This window comes from Pocillopora verrucosa, chromosome 4 (genome assembly GCF_036669915.1).
Source record: "Pocillopora verrucosa isolate sample1 chromosome 4, ASM3666991v2, whole genome shotgun sequence".
Lineage (NCBI taxonomy): Eukaryota > Metazoa > Cnidaria > Anthozoa > Scleractinia > Pocilloporidae > Pocillopora > Pocillopora verrucosa.
Window position 1 is genome coordinate 9,902,530 of NC_089315.1, and position 22,769 is coordinate 9,925,298.

Genomic DNA, 22,769 nt, shown 5'->3' on the forward strand with positions numbered 1-22,769 from the left:
CACACCAAGCACCTTTAATACCCCTTCCCAAAAAGAGTTATATGTGTAGCATGCTTATGTTTACCTCAAGGTCCGTTTTTAAAAACAGTATAATTATTTATTTCATGGTAGGTTCACATGGCATCATATCAGTGCAGTCCTTTATCGACCCCTGAGGGTATCGTGGCGACTTTCAAGCAGTGTAGCAAGTTACAGGAGGGGAAAAATCCAGACATGTTTGTTTCAGTGGTAGTCCTTGATGAGGTTGGTCTGGCAGAAGACTCTCCTCTCATGCCTCTTAAAACTTTACATCCATTGCTTGAGGATGGTGTAACAACCGCTGATGACATCATCGAGACTGACGAGAAACCGCAGCGCGTAGCTTTCATTGGAATCTCAAATTGGGCCCTGGATCCCGCCAAAATGAACCGTGGAATCATGCTGTCGCGTGGGGTTCCAAGCAGGGGAGAACTTATTGACAGTGCTATGTAAGTAAATTGTATGGTAACCTTTTGCTTTTGCACTCATGTTAACCCATGCAGAAATGTTATTGCGGCCGCGCAAATAGTTTCGTTGGACTTTGTGAAAACCTTCGTAACTATGGTAAAGAATAATTAAGACTAAAATTGATCAAATTGGTTTTGATCTCCGTTAAAAATGGTAGCCATTAAAAATAAAATTATAGTCCATCCACCCACTGTGATATGGTGATATCTCGAAAATCGATATTAGCCATTAACTCTCAGCATGATAAACACATGAAAATTCCCAAAGTATTGAATTCCTTTTTACATTTGAGTATTGTTTTCCAGGGGAATTTGCTCCACGGATGAAGTGGTGAAAGCTCTTATCCTGCCTCTCATTTCTCTACTGGCAGCTGGATATGCAGAACTTTACAAGGAACAGAAAAATTTTGCAACATTAAAAAAATGTGGCAAAGAAGAATTTTTCGGTCTCCGTGACTTTTACAGGTTTAATATCTGAGAGCATATATTTTACATATTCTTTTTAGCTCGCTTCTTTAATGATGAATTTACTTGGAAATTATGTGCTCGAAGTGATTCACCTCTTTTTTCTCTTTACGCAAGCCTCATAAAGATGGTGTATGCAATCGCTGCAAAATCTCAGCAGAGACCTCGGTGGCATGAACTAGAACACGCTATCAAGAGGAACTTTGGTGGCCTGATTGAAGGAGACCCTGTAGAGATATTCAAACGCTACTATACCGAAAAAGATGTAAGTTGACGCACAGAACAATATTAAGCTAGTGCCGAACTTGTTTCTACATTGCGTTCTCTTTACTTCATTAGGATACACCCAGTCATGAAGCACTGCAAAATGGTCCATTAAATCATGACCATACAGGGAAACTTCGATCCATGGTATCAATAGGGAATTATTCACATCAGATTTAAGGGATTTTTTATTTTTACCGGGTCGATACATGTATGTTTAGCTCGGAAATTGAGTGAGCACTAGGAATCTAATTACTTGCTTAACCTGACTTTTTCCTTGTCAACGAAGGATGACTACGTAACCGAGATCCCAACTACAATAAGATTGATCGAGGCAAGTCTTGGAAGGGAAGACGTAGCAGATAGAGCCAATTTCAGGTACATGTTTAGTTCATCCCAACCCAACTTTTATTTTTCCTTCGTTTGTTGGTTCGTAGAGTCGTTTATAAGTAGCTGACATAAAGTAGTGACGGTGTAACTTTTCATGTTAACTAAATGTCTTACAGTGAAAACCGTTACCTTCTGATTCTGACTGAAAACTACGCCGCCTTACCCATCATGCAGCAGCATCTTTTGAGAACAGCGGATGATGCAGTCGTCATCTTTGGAAGTAGTTTTCCTAATGACCAGGAATACACTCAGGTAAAAATCATGGGAGGAAAAACTATTTTTATATCTTATGACCTTGGTAATACTCCACTCAACTTCAGAAATAACACATTGCTGTTGACAGAGTTCTAGTAATTACAGTTTGATTCGGTGTCGACATTTCATGATACTAACACTTACTTGTCGTTGAGTTGGCATGAAGTGTACTCAGGACTTACTATCAAATGTTTTTAGAGATTGTGGTAGAAGAAAACGATGATTGCTTGAAAACGTAAATGTATGGATATAAAAACAAATTTTGTTACAAAGGAATTTAGTTTCATTTGCAAATCGAGAGATTATTGTTCTGGTGTTCCGTACCGGAGTCCTACAGTAAATGTTTAAATGTACAACTTACGTCAATAACTTGATATTCAGATTTGTCGCAACATCAATCGCATCAAGGTTTGTATGGAAACAGGGAGAACAGTGATTCTATTGAACCTTGAAAGTCTCTACGAGAGTCTGTACGACGCCCTAAATCAGGTATAAGATATCCGTTGCAAATATTGTACATTTTGTTGTTAACATTCGCAATGCCTCTCTTCGTTGGGGCCAAGCGGAATGTGCTCCACCTTGTATTACTATGTTAAAAAGTATTGTAACTATTATTGTATATGTTAAGTCGTATCTTCAATGGTATTACACATGTGCTGAAGTGGAAAAGGCTTGGAAATGTTAAGTCTTATTTCTTGGTATGCTGTATTTCTAGTATTATGTGTACTGTGGAGGACAGAAGTATGTGGATCTTGGGCTTGGTACTCACCGCGTCAAATGTCGTGTTGACGATGGCTTCAAGTAAGAATTTTGGCTGATTACCTACAATCAACGTTATGAGTAGTTGATACATCATGTTTGAATAGTGCTATTTATGTGTATAGTAACACTCCTGTCTCTTCCTCACTCTAAATCATTGACAAGACCCCTCCCCATTCAATGTTACCCGTATGTAGCTGAAGGTTCATGGAATCACGTTTCAACGTTGTTTTGGGAGGAAGGGGGCGAGTAGGTTAACTTGACAAGTGCAAACGAGATAAAATTGAAGTACTAGGGGGTTAAATACGGCAACGTGTCAACAGTGTTGTCGCTGATTGTAGATAATCTCGATTGTTACGAACATTTTATTATTATTATTAGGTCAAAAATTGATTTTTTGTGTGTTTACTGGTGAGTAAAAAAAAAACCTAAAGTTTACCTCGTTCCCAATGTTCTCTCAAAGTGCCCTCGTGGCCCAGTGGACAGTAACGTCTTCATAGTGTCGACCGAGTGTATTTCTAGTGTCGAATCCTGTGTAATCCATGATGTTTTTGCTATCCCTTTTGCTATTTTGGTTCAGCTGTCACCGCCGTTTCGTTACCTCTTATCGCCGTGGATCGAAAAAATGATTAGGTATTTCATTCACACTGAAATGGTGAGGTTTATAAGTCGTACTTCTGTTTTGTAACAAAAGTTAACTTCTATATTTATCGACTCTAAGCGGTCAGACAGAAAGCATAATAAATGTAGATGTGCTCTTCACGTTGTAGTCTCTTTCGCAGCCGTTGCCTCATTGTGTTTCAAGGACAATTCCGAGCCCTTGTCGTTTTAATCGTCATTTTCGTTCCTTCGTGTTCCATCACAAACGCAGTGCTAGTGAGCCATATAGCCTTAACGTATTGTTTTCATCGCTTTGAGTCTTAAGTCACTCTCCCTTACACAGATTAATCGTGATTGCTGAAAAAGACGTGGTGTACAACAACTTTCCTATTCCGTTGATCAACCGCCTGGAGAAACACTTCCTTGTGACCTTAACAAGTTTGACTCCTGACCAGAAGGACGTGGTACAGAAACTTCGGACTTGGGCCAGTGAATTTTCCGAGGTTTCGGCTGAAGGCAGACATGGCAGGTGATGTTACAAAAAAAGGGTTTCGACGCCTTATGAGAAAATTCAATGTTATTGCATTTTGCAGTGTTCGGAATACTGCGCGATTTTGGGTGTGCTTTGTGCGCAAGATTTAAAAAAACTGTTGGCCTTTTTCTCAATCCCAAGAGGCGCAATTTAAAATAGAAATAAAGTAAAGCGTATGGAACAACTATTCACAATATTAACAATTTTTAGATTGTGGGCTATTTTATTTTAATATTTTTAATTTGATGTTTGATAACAGGGAATTCTCCATCGGAGACGCTTTTGTTGGATTTCATGAGGATACAATTCCCTCCATTGTCATGGAAGTCTGTAATGAAATTGAAAGAGAAGACCACTCGGCGGCAAGTGATGACACAAAGGATACATGGGAAATGAAAGTAAGCTTCATGGAAATGTCATTTTAAGATACATACATCTTGATGGCTTTTGTGTATTTTAATAAATGGGAAATTTTGCGAGTTGCATAAATTTTTTTCTCCTTTAGTGACACTCGCCAGTACAGCGAGGATTGGTTTAAGGATTAATGATTTGAACATTATGTAATTTGCTTATATTTTTTACTGCTGAATTATTAAATACTTCTTGCGTTACGGATTTCTGATTCTTGTCGATCACAAGGATACAATTCCCTCCACTGAAATTGAAAGAGAAGACCACTCCGTGGCAAGTGATGACACAAAGGATACATGGGAAATGAAAGTAAGCTTCATGGAAATGTCATTTTAAGATACATACATCTTGATGGCTTTTGTGTATTTTAATGAATGGGAAATTTTGCGAGTTGCATAAAATTTTTACTCCGTTAGTGACACTCGCCAGTACAGCGAGGATTGGTTTAAGGATTAATGATTTGAACATTATGTAATTTGCTTATATTTTTTACTGCTGAATTATTAAATATTTCTTGCGTTACGGATTCTTGTCGATCACCCCGAGATGCGAAAGATGGGACATTCAGTGCGACTCCTAGTTTACATTCTTTGACTGCAACATTAATTAGGCTTTCGATGACGAAGATTGAAGTGTTAAGTACAGTTTCACTCGCAGTAGACCAGCAAAGTAACGTAGTAGTGTCTTTTCTCCCTCTCACAAGGTACTTCGAAGATCTCAGATGATGCTTTCGGAGATGGCTACACCTGATGCCATTGCTCGCCTTCCTCACACTGCTTTAAAAAGACGAGCCACTCATATCTGGGATGCCTACTTTGAACAACAACAGCACTCAAGTTTGGCGATGTTCATGTCGCACGTGCTCAATTTGGAGGATAGACGTTTTGATGAAAAGCGTCAGGAGGGGCTCTTGATTCAAGTTAGTGATGGAGATACAATGTCCGTAGTTGATCGTCTGGTGTATAGTTTGCTTCTCTCTTGAGCAAGATAGAGGACTTAAAAACCACATAAGCAGGAAAATTTACAAGCCCTAACAGTATAGTGAGTGGTTAAGTGAAACTGAAGACTCTTATCTTATGCAAAGTCTTAAAGGCGTTGGAGTACACCCATGAGTAATGTCCCATCATTAAAAGATGTTTCATTGAACCAGGTTTAACCGTAAGAAAATCAGCAACAGACAACTGGAGAACTAAATTTATATAGGGCGGGCTTAATCACTAACTTGTAATTTTATTGCGCTATATTTGGAGTTGAAAGAAGTCAGTTTAAGAGTCCCTAATTTAAACCGTGTTTCAGCTTTGTTGTGGATGGGGTATGGCTGTCCAAACTATGTTTTAAGTTAGCAAGAGGAGGTTCAGAATGAGGACAGGGAACATATTTGTGACGCTAAACCTGAAACTCGACATGCATTCGTCTCATGCGGTTGGTGATATCATCAACTGGCATGAATTGGGCAAATAAACAAATCAGCCATGGCTCTTGTAAGACCAAGAATATCCATATTTGTTCTATGTTAATTCGATTTTGTCATTAAATGGGCTGGTTTTCATCTTTGTTTTAGGTTACTACTCATTCACGTCTGCTCTCTAAGAACGATTTGGGAGACATATGCAATCAAACTGGCTTTGAACGGTCGACTATGGATTCCATGACACTTCAACAGTTTCAAACGGAACAACAGTTTAGGGCTTCAGTCAGGTGAGAGCTTGATGTTAATCAGCGAGCAAAACATTGTGATTACATTGATTGTGGAACAGAATCCGTTATCTGTTAGAGACCAGCTGATAAAAAGGCAAAATATATGTTGAAGGGAAGGACCTTGGGATATTGGGATATTTTCAATTTTTTTTTACGAGCGTTAGACATTCTTAAACTGACATTGACAGGTTAAAGTGTATCTCACCTTGTACGTCTCAAATAACTGTGTTACGATGTATACTTTTTTTTCTATACTGAAACGAGCCTTCATCTTTTTCTCGCAGAACCTTTTTTGAACACCTTGGTGGAGAATGTCCTGGTATTCTTCTGGTTCAGTGTGATTCAGGAGATGAAAACTTCAACCTGATTGCGGACGCAAGACACATTCTGCTGGAAGAGCGAACAAACGCCTCTCAAATGCTCAACTTGTCTTCGTGGGAAGCTGTCCACATTGTACTGATCACACAGCTGCCGAGAATAGCTGGTGGATGTCGTAACTTTGTCGGTTTCCAGGGTGGAAAATGGATGTCCGTTCACATTGATGAACTTCGTCCACCTGGTAAGCACACTCCTTCCATCGAGCAACTCATCAATCGTCCCATTAGTGAGCTTTTTAGTGGAGACCGTATTAAGGAAGATGACTCCATGCCAGCCGTGACGGTGCCGGTGAAGCTTCTTCGTAACTGTGTACAGGCGGCTGCGTGTAGGGTTGATAACGAAACGGAATCAGCTGAACGATCAACTCAAAGGATTGAGCTGCTTTTGGATTTATTACCTGATGACTATCAAACTCAGGGGGGTTAGTAAAGAGAAACAATATGATATAAAATAATTTTATAAAAGCTCACAATTCTTTCATTTTAAGGAAAATGACCTTTCGAAAGGTTCAATCGAAGCCTTCAGGGTTTTAAATTTGTCTTTCTTCGTATTTGGAAGACGAATGAAAAATCTCCAAATTTTACTTGAATATTGCAATCATCCAATTGTACCATTAGTGTTATCGTCAAAAGATCTCCAGAAATTTTCAGGAAGTTATTGATTAGGGCGCTCCTTTCTCTGTAAATGAAAAGGTTTTCTATTTTCAACAATAAAAGGTACACAAGAAGTGGAGACTTCTATAGATTGGCGAACAGCAGAATCACTGTGGTAGTGTAAGAATAACGCGCCACCTTTTTACATAGGCCGTTGTGATATAGAAGCTACGAAAGACAATTCATTTATACGGCATCCCAAAGTTGTGACCATCTTTGTCTCTAGTGTCGTCAGGGAAGCTGCGAGAATGGCAAGGGTGGATTGATTAGGTTATTCACTGCTTAAAGCGCGGAACCTCTTTAATCAACAAAGCAATATTGGATTGGAACGAGCATCAAACTTGCAATCTTTGTTGATCCATAAAACCAATTCAATTTTGGAGGCGCAGTGCTAAAGGATTTTTTAAGTGTTATTAAGAATTGTAGTTTTGGGGGCAATAGTTGAAGGAACGTAACGTTGTGTAAAATGAGTTGAAAAAGCCAGATCTAATTCAGCAACTGGTAGAATTAAACTCCTCAATTTCACTATTTTATTAATTTGTTTAATTCTCACTACCATCTCTTTTAAGATGAAGAGTCGTTTGCAAGCGTGGCGGTACAAAGAACATACCACCTCTTAAAGGAAAGGGAGCTAACAGCGGCAAATCCAAAGGGATGGCTCCAATCAGAAGCTCTGTCGGGAACAGGGGTGCAAGAGTGGGGCACCTTTAGAAGGGCTCTTCTGCAGCGAGTGTTCTCAGTTGTGGTTCCTATTTTGGCCGAGATCATTGCATTGGCAGACAGAGACAGCAATTTAGACTTGTTAAAGAATGAAAACACGGGGGTTTCGAGGCTGTGGCTGAAGATCTTGGCCGACCGTAACATCTCAGAGCTGAGTTACAGTGACATGATATCACCCGCAACTAATTCTGTTCGAGAACGTGTTCAAGTTAGTGGCTCTGGGGCCGGTGGTCATCGTTTTTCTTGCCGATTTCCATTTTCGTTTATTATCAAGCAACGCGTGGAAAAATTGTTAAAAGACGCAGCTAGCGTCGAAGGTACATGAACTACTTTTTGGCTTTTTTTGGCCTATTTATTTTCACTGTTGTCTTTCTGTTTTATATAACAAGTGAGTCACACAAAACAGTCACCTTAGCTAAGATCTAGTTTATGATCACCGACATATTTGTAAATCAAGACTGACGACCACTATCGGTGCAGTCTTATCCTCAATTTTTTATTGTTCACGAAAACATGAAATGTGCTTGAAAATGCAGGTACGAACATGAAACAAATCACTAAAAATAAATTGTCAATCCTGGGCATCTCGGATATGCGCTATATATTTTGGTGTTCAGGATGTCTGTGAGGTAAATTGAAGGACTCGATTTAGTTCTGTGAAGCAACAGTTGTCTCATGTATGTTTTTTTTCCTCGGTTGCAGCTCATTCTAGCGCCACTCTGTTGGACTCTCTTCGTGAATTGATCGGTAACTCGCAGTTGGGACCTCCACTCGATGAATTGCGTGGTCTGAATTCCGCGGGACTACAGTATCTGATGGATTTTGTTCACATGGTGTACAAGCCTTCCAGCGATATGGCACACGAGGTTTAATTTCTACCATTGTTTTCATCGCAATATCAGATTTCTTCGGAGAATAGTTATATTTCTTTCGCAGCGCTTGCCTAGGGTCTTCACCCAACGCACATCCTTTCCCGTGAGAAATCGTTTTAATCATTAATTTATAAAGGTTAGCGATCAAAAACGACGCAATTATATCGAATATGTTACAATACAAGAGGGAAATCGACCTTTTGATAGGACCATCAGGGAAATCCAATGAAAAATATGAAGCTTTTAAGTTGTAAGATGATGCTCTCGTTAGCACGATTACATTTGAGTTTGCTTTTTTTTCCTCTATTCTTTCAGCTTGTTTACGAAGCGATTCTTTCGTCAGCGAGAGAAATCGTTACCCTGGAAGATGAGGATGGTAACGAGTCGATTGATATAGCACTCGTTCATGTTGCATACAGTAGAGTTCAACACCGTTTGAAGTGTTTTGATACACTCGTTAAAGCGAATCCAGATCTGGTACCAAGATTACGAAAAGTTCTTCAAGGAAACGAGCCAGAAGTGGTGAGTTTAAATGCCTTATTGTGGCTGTTTTTAATACGTTGGTTATAGGTTCATGCTAATTTTAATGAGTTCTCAGTTTACTCGAATATTTTTTAAGGAATTATATAAACAGAAGCTTTAATTAGTGGTGATTATTAACATAAGTTCTACCACATTAGGCCGCCTAAGACTTTCCGTAACGGTGTCCTACACTGATACATTTATGTCCCTTGGGCAGACCAGGTTATTTTATATGTCTTGTTTTAGAACTGAAATTTATCACGTATTGCAAGGCAGTCACAAGCGCAAAATTATCCCCTCCCTCTTCCGTCTCAGGTACAATGTTTAGTATTGTTGAACTTTTCTGTGATATTTTTTAAATTTCTTACAGCTTTTGGATGTCATAGCATTGAACATTTGTCTTGAGGCACTGGAGCCTTCACGAGAGATGTTACTTTCTCCGGAGACACGACGAACATGGTGTGACAGAGTTTTGTCTATAAGGCCAGCAGTGGAAGACATGCGAAGGAAAGAGAGGTTTAAACCTGTCACGGAGAAATGTTCAAACTATGGAGAGAGATCAACAGTAATGCTTGGTCACTGCAGGTAACATAACACCAAATTTTCCCTTTTTGAGGTTGGTTTAGACTGTGACATGAGAAGAAGCCGTCTAAAGGCTCTGATGCAGCTAGTTTAATCGGCAGACTTTATTGGCAAGATTATTTATAATCAGTCAGTCATTTGCTCGCTCCGTCTTTTATGAGAGGATTTTGCATGTTCAAATAGTTGGTCTTTGGGCCAGCTATGCTTAGTAACCAAGTGCTTGCACAACCTTCCAAGAGAGTAAAAATCGTAAACAGAGGACTAAATGATACTTCTTCAAAGAGGTATTTAGATCTTTACTTTATCTGGCTGGGGATTTAAATGGAAGGAAATGATTCTAAGTTTTAATGATGACGCGAGAAAGGGAATTTTGCAAGGTTTTTGCCATGGTGACTTTGTCGAATTCTGTGCGCAAAAATGTCTTAAATTTTACCAACGCGAAACGTTAGTAGTACCTGTTTTAAGGGGTTGTCTGGAGGACCTGTATGGTAGAATGTATTTGGAAGTGCAAATAAATGAGAAATTACTGCTAATTATTATATTATTTCCTTCTTGTATGGATCAGATCCATGTGGCAGCGAACAGGAGCCGTTCGACTCTTTGTGGAGCATGTGACTTTCTTCGCCGACAAAGATAAAGATGCCACTTCGGAGAACGTTATCAGGTTGTGGAAGGTAGGTTAGAGTTAAGAAATGCAAAACAGAAATAATCAACTGTAAATTAAAATTCGGTAATAACAAACTGCTCTCTTCTGAAGGTTTTGGGAGATGAAACTGACTTTTCATCGCTGAGATCGCTGCAGACCATCGAAAAATTCTTGATTAACTACAGTGAAGACATCAAGCAGAGGTAAACCAGCACATTATCCACAATTTAGTGGTTATATTTTTTACAATATAGGACCTCAGTCTCCGCAAGTTTCGGAGACTGCACAAATTTTCCCACAACTTATTTCGGGTAAAGTCTGACACGAGCCGTCTTTGGACTCTCGTTACAAAGGAAATTTGATTTACTCCAGCCTAACCATCTCTTGATATTTCCCTGGTGGTACAGAATTACTCAAATGAAATTTAAAGCGGAGTGAAATTCGGAGACATTTCAAGGCTTGTAATTGTGGAAGCTGTCATCGGCCTGTGGCCAAAAAAGTATTCATGGTGGTATAGCGTCAGCCACGGCTGACAACTTCAGGGAATGTGGCAGGGCGACCGCGAGATCACTTGTCTCCTAATTGTGTGGGCGAGGTTCGTTCCAGGACTCTGCATCACACTAGAGTTTGCTATGTCACTGGTTCTTTTCTTTACCCTTCGTTTTCTTTTTTTAATATGGTTCTTGGATTTTTTCCCCCACATGAAAACCAAAATTCCGAAATCCGAATCATCCTGATGTCCCCAGACGAAGAATTACATCGCAACATTTTCACAGAGTAATCATAGTTTCTCACAGCTTTAGATGCCAAAAACGTAAGTTATTTTTGATAGATGATGGGAAACTATGGCCCATTGCTGAAGCTAGAGCGTTAACAAAACTGAGGTTAAAGAAATAACTCTACTGCTATGCTGGTACTTATTTCTGCTTTCTTTATGACCACAGGACCAGCGAAGAGACCGCTTCTGAGTTACGTCGCCGATGTAATGCCTTTTTCATGGAGCTGGTGTCAGTATTCTGTTTTGGTGACTCAGTGTCAAAGGACCCTGAAAAGGAAGCTATCACTCTACTTATGCGTTATGTTATCGGTCATCAGTCAACTCAGACCAAGGATTTCTCTCCATTCCCTGATTATGCTATTGATCCCACCCCTGTGGTGCGTTCATTTCTTCTCCAGCAGCTATTGCGCTCAAGGTGAAAGTATAGAGAATCAATCTCATGCTCAACTATGACACTCACACTTTCCTGTGCCTCTTAACATGTCTGATTTCTTCTTTTCTTATCTCCAATTCACATTAAATTGTCCAATTAATGAGAAGATAAGTATATACTAAATTGTCTTTTATTTTTAAAAATAGTGTGAAGTTGACAAAGTTGGTGAAAGACCATCTGGGAGATTTCTTGCATGGGGCTCGGAACTTAAAACCAGAACCTTCGCACGTCAAAGAAGTCTGCTTCTTATGCGTCCAGTGCATGGAGGTATGTAAACTAAACTAGTACTGTACTGTGAGGTGAGAGTAATTCAACTGAAATTAAATTTACTCTACATACCCGAGATGTTACTTATTGTTACTTGTCTTTTATTATGTGGAGTAAATTGTACTATAAAGTCCTAACTGTTCTCAAATCTAACTGCTTTTTCCCTAGGACATCCTAATCAGCCGTTATCAAACCAGAGTGGCCGATTCGAAGTTAACAGTAAAGCTCAAACATGCCAAAAAAACTTGCGAAGAGTCGTTTACAGCTCTTAGGGCCGGTGACGAGGATTCTGCTGAAATGAGCCCTATTTCTCTGGATGGGGTTGCTAAAGGACGTTACGTGTTATCATTGGTGGTAGAGTTCATTTACAACTTGTTCATTGAGGGAGATAGCAGTTACAAAGACCTTGACGCCAAGAGAGAAGTGATGTTATTATTAGAATCTGCAAGGAAGCTTTGCATGGAAGTGTCGAGTTCTACACCGCAGCAAGTGTCGAGTTCCACACCGCAGCTCTACCTACTTAAACAGCTTGTCAGGCGGTATGGCTTGGACTGTGTCCGAACGCTGGGTGAATATGAGGAATTGGCGTGGATTTTACCTTCAGAGGCCAGACAGCAGGTAGGCAATGAATGATTAATGAACAGATTTCGTTGAAATAAGTGAGAACTGAATCATGAAAGGAAAATGGTATGCATATGTCATAAACGTGAGACAGGAAAAGAAAAATATGAATGGTAGAAGGATTCAATTTTGGTAAATTTTGACTTCGTAGTCAGGTGCTCTAATTACTGTGAACATGTTAACGAGCCAGGCCATCTACTATGTGAACTTCTCAGTACTCTATAAGAGCAAATATACTTAAACCTCGTGAATATCTCTTACAGAAAAAACATGAGTGTTTCCAAAGCGCAACAGTTAAAGACTGGAAGAGAAAAAAAGAGGAACGACTTTTGAAAATCCAGACTCTTTCCGTCCTCTTTTTTTACTGCTCATAATGGAACAATTCCCTTAAATGTTTGAAGGAAACAGTCTTTTTCCATTTTACTTATAGTAATACATGTTGCTTGCTATTGATCTTTGGTCTTCGATCTGCAGGAGGAGGATGTAATCCAAGACAGGTTTATTGTTCATGGAGACCATTATCGTGCCGTCCGTGAGGGGCTGGCCAAAACTGTAATCAGTGGGAACATCCAAGACATTGTCACTGCCATTACGGTTAGTGTTAATTGTGTATTCGTAATTTCCATTGTACCGTTTATCTTCGTTATTGATGGAAAGGTAAAGGTGAAGGCTGTGGATTATTGTGAGTTATAATCGCGTAACGCCGGGTTCGTGGCGACTTTTGAAAAGCCAAATGTCACTTGTCAGCAACTTGTCGCGTTGAACGTTTTTGGCGGGAAATGCTTACTGATCCAATGAGAAAGAGTCTGGATTTTCGAAAGTTGATCACGGAAAAATCAGTTGTGGTTGACGATGATTTATTGGCTCTAATCGAACGTAAACGGATAACGAAATGATAACATATTACAAGATAACGCGAATCACGAATCAGTGATGGAGAACATTCCAATCATAAATGCAGCGTAACAAATGTTTCTAGCTGATTTCTAAAGACATTAGAAATCAATAATACCGAGAGGATACATGTACTTCTAATTTCTCTAAAGCGATAGCAATAATGTAAACGATAACAGTTAATCCTTAAATCCTTAAGGCCGTAAAGTTGCAGGAGATAAAGGCTACAGGAAAACTAAATGGGTCCTTTGAAAAACTGGGCACTGCTAAGTGGAGCCACGTACTTGACTTGTAATGGTACTCTGTGATTCAGTTGGTTAGAAACGCTACTTTAAGGAAAAGAGACTATAAGTTCGAACTTGTACTTCAAAATAGGGACAGAAATATTCTGTACTTACACATTGGTTCCCGCTTGCACTTTTAATAGCCAAGGGTGACTTAAACTTAATTTACCAATAACACGTATGGTAGCTATGTAAAGCAAAACTAGAACTACATAGAGAAAGCCTCTAACAGCATCTATATATACACTTCCACGTGTTAAAGGTCAAGGACAATTATTAAATGGAGAAGCCTCGATGTAACGTTTATTACATGTGGATTGTATCAACTTAAGACATTCAGAAATGACACAGATATGTTAGAATTCGTTGCTACTTAGTTTTGATAAATATCACATGCGATAAAGGAATTTGATGACTTGCGGCTTCCTAATACAACTACACGGTTAGACTGCTGAGTTGTTTGCAATGTATTTTGAGCGGGTCACATTATGTTTCACATCATATTTCCTGGTCATAACCTTTCTTCTTCTTTGTTCGCTTTCAAAATCTGTTTATGTCACCCTTCAGTTACGTTATTCGTTAATGATGTAGCCCCTTCTAAGAAATATGCTGGATCCACCCCTGAATTATGAAGGCAGTCTTAATCTTAAAATAATTTGATTTTACCCACTGAGTTGATAGTGAAAATTGGCCACCGTTAAAAGTTTCTATGCTGATATTTCGAGCTTTAGCCATTTGCCATTCGCTTTGTTTCTTTAGAAACTTACCCCCTTTACTCATTTGACGTGATCTTAGAAGACTTAGAGGTTAAAGTTTACAGTTTTACATCTCATAACCATATTTTTAACCGAAATGTAAGTATCTTTTAAACAATGAAGGCTTAGTCAACCATCGAACACTTTTGATGAGAAGTTTCCAAATAACTCACCATGAGAACTTTTTAATATTTTTTCGTAGGAAACAAGATTACAAGATGTCTCTAAAAATGTAATTCTCCTCCTGGTAATGTACCGTGAAATAACGATGGCAAATATTTCTCTAGTTCAGACACAGAATGTGTCTCAGGAGGTAAGGAAAAGCGATATACACTTTCCAAAGAAACTTATAATTCTGCTCTGTATGCTTAGTCATCCTTCCTCCTTGCTAATTCGACACACTCTTGCCTGCTGCTTTCAGAAAGGAGGATACTTTTTTTTTGTCAGGTGAGAGTAAAACTTGGTGATTTCGTAAGAGATGGAGGACACCTAAGTGAAACGGTAAGACCAATTAAAAACATGCACGCATGTTTTCTGCAAAATCGATTGCCGTTGCGGTGACTCGAAAAGAAAGGAACAATTAGCACATTTTTAATTCCTGAATTTTGTGATAAATGCTGTCGACTCGTGTGAAACCGAAGGAATTGGTAAGGGTATAGTAGACGTTACTCTTCTTTTCTTATTCTCTCGATATTTAGGCTGTTGAAAGGTACGTTTTCTATTTGTAATAAGCTATGTGTATCATTTAGGCCCAACATTTGGCCAAGGAACTTCTTGAGAACAAACAGGGTGGAAATCTTAGGGAACTTCAAATCTACAATGGAAAGAGTCCGCAGGAGCACACCTTGACAGAAATTGTGATCCATACAGTAGTAGCTTTACACTGCGTTGGTGCAGCATCTTTGGCTCAGCCTTTGTATGCTCTCATGACTGATCCATCGACCATGAAGGTAAATATACACAGACATGTTATCCCAAGAAAAAATGAAATGTTTTTAGCATAGGCCAAAATGACAACTATAGCAATCTTAGTTCTATTGTTAAAATGATAAAAGAGCATTTGTATGTCTTGTTCCATAGTAGTTTACTGACAGAATATCTGATTTCTCCGTTGATTTCCTGGTGCAGAATTCTTTTTTACCAACAATGCCCGAGGATAACTATCTCGAGTGCATAAAGGCCATAGCTGAAACTATGAATGGCACTGATTGGGTTGGAGAGTGGTACGGTAAGTGTCTTTTTTATTTTTAGAAATGTTTACGTTTAAATTTAGCAGCGATCTCAGATAAGCATGTACAATTCTAGTGTTCCAACGAGAACTTTGAAATTACTTCTTACACCCTACTTTCTTTCTTTCAGAGTGTGGCAATTGTAGATATGTGTATTTCATCGGGGAGGTAAGGATATATATATATATATATATATTTTTTTTTTTTTTCCTAATATGTACACGAGAGCCTAAATAAGACACGGAATATTTTTTTTTTGTAGAAAGAACCTAATTTACTTTTCGCATAGTCATGGGTTCTTATTTTTCTAACTAACATGGATTTTATTTGTTTTGAAATAGTGTACTCAACCAATGCAGCAGGGCACTTGTCCAGATTGTGGAAAAGTATTGGGAGGGGAACAGCACAAGTTCTTAGGAGAATACAGAATTTCCGAGAAGTAATGTGAACACATCTTATTTGAATATTTGAATAACTTAAACGTTTCTCAATGTTTTCTCTGTTGTTAGGAAAATAATGTTTTTTTCTTTCATCACACATTGAGGACGAACTTTTATCTCAAAAAGGAGCTACGTTTAGATGTTTTGAGTATTCTTTTGTGCAATTTGAAAGACTAACTTCACCTGAAAAGACACTAGAAAATGGAAGCTTGGAAGGTAGAAACACAAAAGAAGAAAGTAATATACCAAGAAAGAAAGAAGATGTTTAAGGATGGAAGATATTACAATGGATCAAGAAAATATAAACCGTGTAGTCTTTATTCTCTTGAATGGATTCAAATCAAATTAAAAATTTAGTCATGCTAGAGCTATGTTAGTGGATGAGTGAGTGGGTGATGGTAAGTAACAAAAACATGCCGATCTTGACCCAATTTTGACAGATGTTTCCCGGTACTTCTTGTCATTTCTTTTCGAAGTATCTTGTTTCTTCGACATTCCCATTCGATACACCTTTGAGTTCTCTCCTTTTGGGATTTCTGGCTTATTGCGACGAACATCTCAAAATAATTTTCAATCTCGTCGACGCGTAATTTAATTACTAAAAAACCAAAACTTCCTGCAGAAATATCTAAATAAGTGCTATCTGCGCATAATGAAAACTTTGAGGAAAAAGTTTTTTCTTCGAAGAGAAAGCATTTTATCTTTTAAATTGCGAAATATGCTTAAAAGAGCCGCTAAATTTACGAAGCGTGTAAAGTGAGTTACGATACTTTGAGTTTAACAGGGTGATCCTATTTGACGGAATGTAAGAACGAAATGGCGAATTGGCGGAATATCCTTTACTACAGAATGAAGAACATACTAAAACGCGCAATGACGAATGCACTAAAACACGAAATGACGAATATACTAAAAGGCGGATGACGAATATCCTAAAACGCGGAATGCCGAATATTCCAAAACGCGGAATGATATATATACTAAAACGCGGAATGACGAATATCATTAAGCGCGGAATAACAAATGTGCTTAAACGAGAAATGACGAATATTCTAAAACGCAGAACGACGAATATCTTAAAACGCGGGATGATGAATATCCTAAAACGCGGAATAACGAATATACTAAAACGCAGAATGACGAATGTCCTTAAACGCGGAATGACGAGTATGCTAAAACGCGGAATGCCTTGTTGTATGAAACAAAAGTCTCTCTGCCTATTTTTCACGATGCACCAACTACGACGTATCTATTGTAAGAACTTTTAAGCGCATGTGATTATTTGAGCGTTATCTTCTTTTCAACTTTCTATCTTTAGGAAAGACAGGACCAAAACTGGCCATGCACTCGGAGAACCTGGCTCGAGACCTACGAACGCAGAACCTCAGAGAGACATGCCACCGATAGTGTGCAGTTTGCTGAGGATTATCATGCACTCGGCCATGGTCATGGGAGCATCCAGAAATCCACAGGTGATTAGTCTTTTTGCTATCAGCTGCAGTCCCTCTGAACCCCTTTGGAGAATGAATTTTGATCTAGAACGCCAATGTTTTAAAGTAGTTTTGATAAAAGAGAGGAGCATACGGTTCACGTGATGTTTAGTTTGACTGATCAGTTTCCTGGAAGTCTCAAATTAAAATGATAATAATGATGGAAATAGTAACGATAAAAACAGTGTTAAGGCTTTATTTACAGAGGTTATACAAAGCACAGCCAAGGAGTTTAACTCGGGGCAGCCGAGAACAAATCCAGTGAGTATCAGTGTGGAGGGCTTGAACCCGGAACTACCAGATTACAAGTTCAGTTTCTGACTGGAAATAACTTTGTCTAAAATCTGATGGGATAAATATCCATATGGTTTTAATTAAGGAAAGCAACCAAGTTTTTACTCATTTATCTCACTCTTGAGCACAATTTTAAATCTTCGATTTTTCTTCAAAGGCAACCGCACAGCTGATCACACCTTCATGCACGTCGCAGTCTGTGGGACAGTTTTTATGGCAGCACTTGCAGAGAGACCTGGATGTTCTCAGTAGAGCACTCGGGTGCAGTGTTGATAACTCAGCTCTAACAGTTCATCTAGCATTACAGCGGATGATCTCGCTAACTGGGGGAAAAACTGGTACAAGCTTTCATACCTTAAAATTTGTGTAAAAAAACACTTTGATTAACGGGAAAACTCTCATTCGATGGACTCCCATATCATCGAGGATGAATAGCTCTTTTCTCCACCAAATCGTGCTTTAGAAACCGGAATTTGCACTTTTGTCTCGTTTGCAAGCTCTAGCCATCATCATAATTTAACTATGACAAATTCCAACATTAAAGAGTCAATTAGCTCTGGTTGTGAATTCTAAGAAAAGTTAACATATCAACCGTAAGCCCTCGAATTGACTTAAAATTAAATCAAGAGCTCGTTCATAGGTTTGATTAAATGACTAGTAGATAACAGATGACACCATTATGTGGTTGAGGAATTAAAAAAAGGGAAACAAATAGCGTACGAGGAGGGGAGGAACCAGGAGGGGGAACCAATTAATTCTGATAACGTCATATTTGATTTTTCTTTCTCTCTGATCAAACAAAATAGCGAGTTCAGCATATTGTACAAATATTCAGTATCTCCCTCGATGTTGGTATCCAGTTTGTTCGTTATTGCCCATTGTTCCCCCTTTTCTCTCCACACTCTCCAGGAGATAACCATGACATGTGTCTTCAAACCCGGGAAAGTCGCCGTAGCTGGGAGAAAGCTTTTTGCTCTGAGATTCTTGTACCTGTCATCACCGTACGTAAAATTGATAGTGATTTCTTTTTGTCTGTTTTGCTAATTCATTTGCTACATATGATCTTTATGCGTATGACTATCGTTTTAGAGTGACTCTGATTTGTGCAATATATTCCTAGCATCTTGACGAGAATCTCCAAAACGCCTCAAGACTTTTGATGGGAGACGAGATATTTGGTACGCTTTTTCATGTTACTTGTTGATGCAGTAAAATATACGCGACAGGCTTATGATAGAACTAGTACTAGTGGATTGGAGGGTTTAGCGTTATCCCTGAAAGAGGCGTTACCTCAACCTTAGCAGTTAGTGAGGCGTATTTTTTGTAGACATCTACGAAACAGGTTTCACTAGTACTTTTATCGTTCAATGGCGTTTTTCATCTAATTTTTGCTGAAGCGTGCACAATTACTACAACCTTAAGCGAAACTTTTGAATACAAGCTTGGTAGCAAATGGAGTCTGCGAAATGAGAAGAATTACCTCAAGATGATATTTAAGAATGGAGGAGATTTACCCGTTTATGACAAACTTTCAATATATTAAGGCTAACTTTTCAAATGAAACAACTTTTCACACATCTTCGTATGGTGTCCTTTTCAGGAAAGGATCCGCTTGTACGTCAACTTTACGAGTTCGATGAACAGATGGAAGACTTATCTCAAGGCGTCAGGCCCATGTCTCGCGCTCTTTGGAAGTACAGACACCATATAACTGTTGAGGAACTGAGTAGCTCTTTTCAAAGAGAAGTCCTTTCTGGTGGCGGAGAGGAATTCAAAGTGTTGGACGCTTTCCTCAAACAGGTAACGTCAACATATCCCCGCAAAGGGTTGGGGTTCTGTGCTACAAAGATTTTCCTCGTAATTTTAACCCCTTTTTCTGCCTAAATTTCGGGCAGCATCTGCTCATGAAAAACCGAAGGGAGTCTCCTCTTTAAGTCTATCTTCACATGCTTTTTCCTTTTAAACAAATACAGGAACACAAGTTGCGTTTCGTTCAGTTTCTGCCCGATGTTGTTCGCCTCCAGCGTCTATTGATGGACAGATTCCACCGACGAATTGACAGAACAGATGCTGAGAATTATACCGTCCGTGAATTTCTCAGGGACCTTCCGAAAGGTACTCAATGAGTTACAAACCTCTATCCAATATAGCCAATGCCATGGAAACTGTTCAATGCAAAAGGTTGATGGTCTAAGCTGCTTTTCAAACAGTAAGCTGCGGTTAGCAGGTGCACCTCTGCCTGCTAGTTTTTCCACAAGATTTTTTTTGACGACAAGGTTTATGGAGGTGTCAAAGCTGTTGCATTTCCACCCCGTGGAAATGTGACTGCTAAATTTCAATTTTTTACATTTATTTATTTGTCAAGAAATCTGTTCATGGTCAGAATTTTGTTGGAAACTCTTGTCGTGTCATCTGCTTGACAAGTCTCTGTGTTTCATATATTCCGTGTGACTTCTTCTGGATAAGGAGATTTTGTATGAATTTTACTTAAGAGAAAGTTGCCAGTGTAAGTGCAACTGTGGAGACTCTGTGAGTAAATTTTAATTATTTTAAAATCAAATTTGTCTCCAGGATCTGTGAAAGAGGAGTATACGAACCTGTTCCAGAGTTTCAGGAATGCATGGAATGCTTGCAAGTCATTTCTTGGTGATCAAGGTACAATGATTGTTCCGTTTTTCCAGAGTTCAAGGAAAGGTTTAAGTAATTATCGTGACCAAATTTCGTATTTTTGTAAATAGTGTTTGTGTAGTTACTTGATGATTTAGCTTAGCCCAGCGTGGTGAGATAAAAAAGGCCTAACTCATGAGTGATGCTAAATTTAAATCTCAACGGGTAGCCAAAACTTAGTCATGAAATAATATCTTGAACATTTGAATTGCTGGTTTTAGAAAAGGAGCACACTGATTTAGAAAATATGTGGTCTTTTTTCTTTTGTTTTTTCTTTCATCAATCGATTTTTTTGATGTGGTAAGTCTTTTCAACTCAGACACCAATTCATTGTTTTTATTGATTGTTGCTTTAGCAGTTTTACATCGCCCGTTTTTTAGTACTTTCATCTGGTTCTAATTTGCCTTTGTCATTCTTTACACCTGAAGGTCGCCTGCGCGTCCCACAAGACCTTTGTAATACCACAATGGACAACGACTGTCCAATTGCGATGGTTCTCCCTTGCACCACCGGGATGGGAGTTTGTTCGACCTCGCTCACCTTCTTCTTGGTTAATGCAAATAACGAGTCTCTGGGAGCCTATCGTAGTGCAACTAATCAAGACAGGTACATAATTTTATAATGAACAGCTTACGTGTTGCTGTTTTCCTTTTACCCTCAGTAGAAGGAAATAGTTGATCGACGTGATCTGACTCGAGCTATATAAATCGTATAGGTAACGCTTTTATACTTCCTTTAAGTCTCGGGTGTTTGTGAAACTGACTGAGCTGCAACACGAGACTGATATCAGCATCTTGAAGTCAGTTATCATCTCCTTCAAATGCGGCTTTAGAATGAAATATGTCAGGAATTTGGGATTTTATTGTCGATAATGATGTACATTGGAAATAATTACAGTGTTGAAGAAAATCATTTATCGTCTGTCCTGCTCAGTCTTGGATAATTACCACCTAAGCATAGGACAATTACTACAAACAATTACAGTCATTAGTATCACTATCTGTTTTCTGATTGGCCGAAAGCCTTCGGTGAATTTTCGAAATTAGCGCTCGGGACGTCCTCTGGCTGCAGATTATACAATAATCATGTCAAGGACACTAAAGGCCACGGGTAATTATGTCATGACTGCGGTGCACGATTTCTAAGGGTAATCTTGTCAAGTTCGCCCGCTTTGTGTTGCTTGCTGATTTGTATATTTTTACACGTTTAGAAATAAATTATCAGTTCCACCTACTGTTGTGACCATTTTTTTTTTCGTTTAGTGTATAGTAAAACAATTATAAGATTCGGTTTTTGTGATATCCAGAACAATCAAGGTCTTTGTAAGGGTTATCAGCCGAAGCCGAAGGATGAGGCTGATAACCCCTATCTCGACCTTGATCATTCTGGATATTGTAAAACCTCATCCAATAATTGTTTATAAATAAGACCCAACTATACATCTTATCTGCAATATTCTTTTTCATTTATAGTCCCTTGGAGCGTGTCTCCGTATCAGAGGTGACCTTGTCGCACTTAATAGCTTATGATCCTGAGAGAGACCTGCTGCCCCTCATCCTGGCTCATTGTAACTACTCTCTGGAGGTGGGAAAGGAGACCTTAGTTCACTATGATTGGGCGGCTTTGGAGAGACAGCTGATTGACAGGTTGTTGAGGGGAAGGCCTTTTGTCGAGTTCAAGGTAGGGTGGAAGTATTTATTACACATAGCGCATGACGAGAAAAAATAATTTTCAGTTTTCTTCAGTAGAACTCGTTTTCACCTCGCAGGGTTTGTTCTCTTCATTCTCTTATTGAGTTTGCTTCATCTTGCTGCAAACAGTTTCAATCTCATTTTATGAACGACATGTTTCTCTTAAGATGTGTTTCAATCAGTCACGGCAATTTCAGTTGATGGATAAAAAAGCTTACCTTGTTTGACGTTTCAAAGATAGGACTCCTGTGACAGATACAGTCAGAACAGAAGTTATTCTAATTACACTCAGACGAGTTATTCAGTGTGAAAAGTTTATTAAGGATGAGTCAGTCAGACTTGTAGTATACGCATCCTAATATTATCTTAACTTGTGTATACTAAAAACCAAGGGTTCTACATAAAGAACCTGTGTTACGCCAGATACGAAAAACCACTAAAAAACCACTCTTTGGAAGTGGCCAAAAAATATGTGGAAACATATTCCTCATCTCATGCAGCAGCAAAATACCCCGAGGAAAGGGTAAACTAACCTGCTTACACTGCTAATCTCAAAGAAAAATAAATTAACGTAGTGATACGAAAAAAAAAAAAAAAGAAAGCGGTGAATCATAAGACTAACCGACCTAGGATGACTTAATTTTCCCGCGAAACGCTTAAATAATCCGAAACTATCACTATGCCACGCAAACCC

At 38.8% G+C, this 22,769-nt stretch overlaps 1 protein-coding gene across 1 annotated transcript in view; it reads left to right on the forward strand.

Moving 5' to 3' along the window:
* Positions 1 to 22,769, forward strand: part of LOC131793379 (E3 ubiquitin-protein ligase rnf213-alpha-like) — a 66,590-nt gene that overhangs the window by 40,356 nt on the left and 3,465 nt on the right. The window contains exons 46-83 of the mRNA XM_066165199.1: positions 112 to 467; positions 792 to 950; positions 1,068 to 1,215; positions 1,504 to 1,592; positions 1,721 to 1,856; positions 2,241 to 2,348; positions 2,575 to 2,660; positions 3,562 to 3,747; positions 4,010 to 4,148; positions 4,390 to 4,470; positions 4,865 to 5,080; positions 5,723 to 5,859; positions 6,144 to 6,658; positions 7,460 to 7,927; positions 8,313 to 8,476; positions 8,798 to 9,004; positions 9,375 to 9,589; positions 10,152 to 10,260; positions 10,344 to 10,435; positions 11,177 to 11,425; positions 11,590 to 11,710; positions 11,879 to 12,328; positions 12,806 to 12,925; positions 14,467 to 14,577; positions 14,712 to 14,765; positions 15,014 to 15,214; positions 15,393 to 15,492; positions 15,624 to 15,661; positions 15,835 to 15,932; positions 17,252 to 17,405; positions 17,875 to 18,055; positions 18,627 to 18,718; positions 18,838 to 18,895; positions 19,318 to 19,517; positions 19,691 to 19,832; positions 20,289 to 20,372; positions 20,813 to 20,990; positions 21,857 to 22,064. Of these exons, the coding sequence (XP_066021296.1) occupies positions 112 to 467; positions 792 to 950; positions 1,068 to 1,215; positions 1,504 to 1,592; positions 1,721 to 1,856; positions 2,241 to 2,348; positions 2,575 to 2,660; positions 3,562 to 3,747; positions 4,010 to 4,148; positions 4,390 to 4,470; positions 4,865 to 5,080; positions 5,723 to 5,859; positions 6,144 to 6,658; positions 7,460 to 7,927; positions 8,313 to 8,476; positions 8,798 to 9,004; positions 9,375 to 9,589; positions 10,152 to 10,260; positions 10,344 to 10,435; positions 11,177 to 11,425; positions 11,590 to 11,710; positions 11,879 to 12,328; positions 12,806 to 12,925; positions 14,467 to 14,577; positions 14,712 to 14,765; positions 15,014 to 15,214; positions 15,393 to 15,492; positions 15,624 to 15,661; positions 15,835 to 15,932; positions 17,252 to 17,405; positions 17,875 to 18,055; positions 18,627 to 18,718; positions 18,838 to 18,895; positions 19,318 to 19,517; positions 19,691 to 19,832; positions 20,289 to 20,372; positions 20,813 to 20,990; positions 21,857 to 22,064 (6,450 nt within the window). The remainder of the gene's footprint in view (positions 1 to 111; positions 468 to 791; positions 951 to 1,067; positions 1,216 to 1,503; positions 1,593 to 1,720; positions 1,857 to 2,240; positions 2,349 to 2,574; positions 2,661 to 3,561; positions 3,748 to 4,009; positions 4,149 to 4,389; positions 4,471 to 4,864; positions 5,081 to 5,722; positions 5,860 to 6,143; positions 6,659 to 7,459; positions 7,928 to 8,312; positions 8,477 to 8,797; positions 9,005 to 9,374; positions 9,590 to 10,151; positions 10,261 to 10,343; positions 10,436 to 11,176; positions 11,426 to 11,589; positions 11,711 to 11,878; positions 12,329 to 12,805; positions 12,926 to 14,466; positions 14,578 to 14,711; positions 14,766 to 15,013; positions 15,215 to 15,392; positions 15,493 to 15,623; positions 15,662 to 15,834; positions 15,933 to 17,251; positions 17,406 to 17,874; positions 18,056 to 18,626; positions 18,719 to 18,837; positions 18,896 to 19,317; positions 19,518 to 19,690; positions 19,833 to 20,288; positions 20,373 to 20,812; positions 20,991 to 21,856; positions 22,065 to 22,769) is intronic.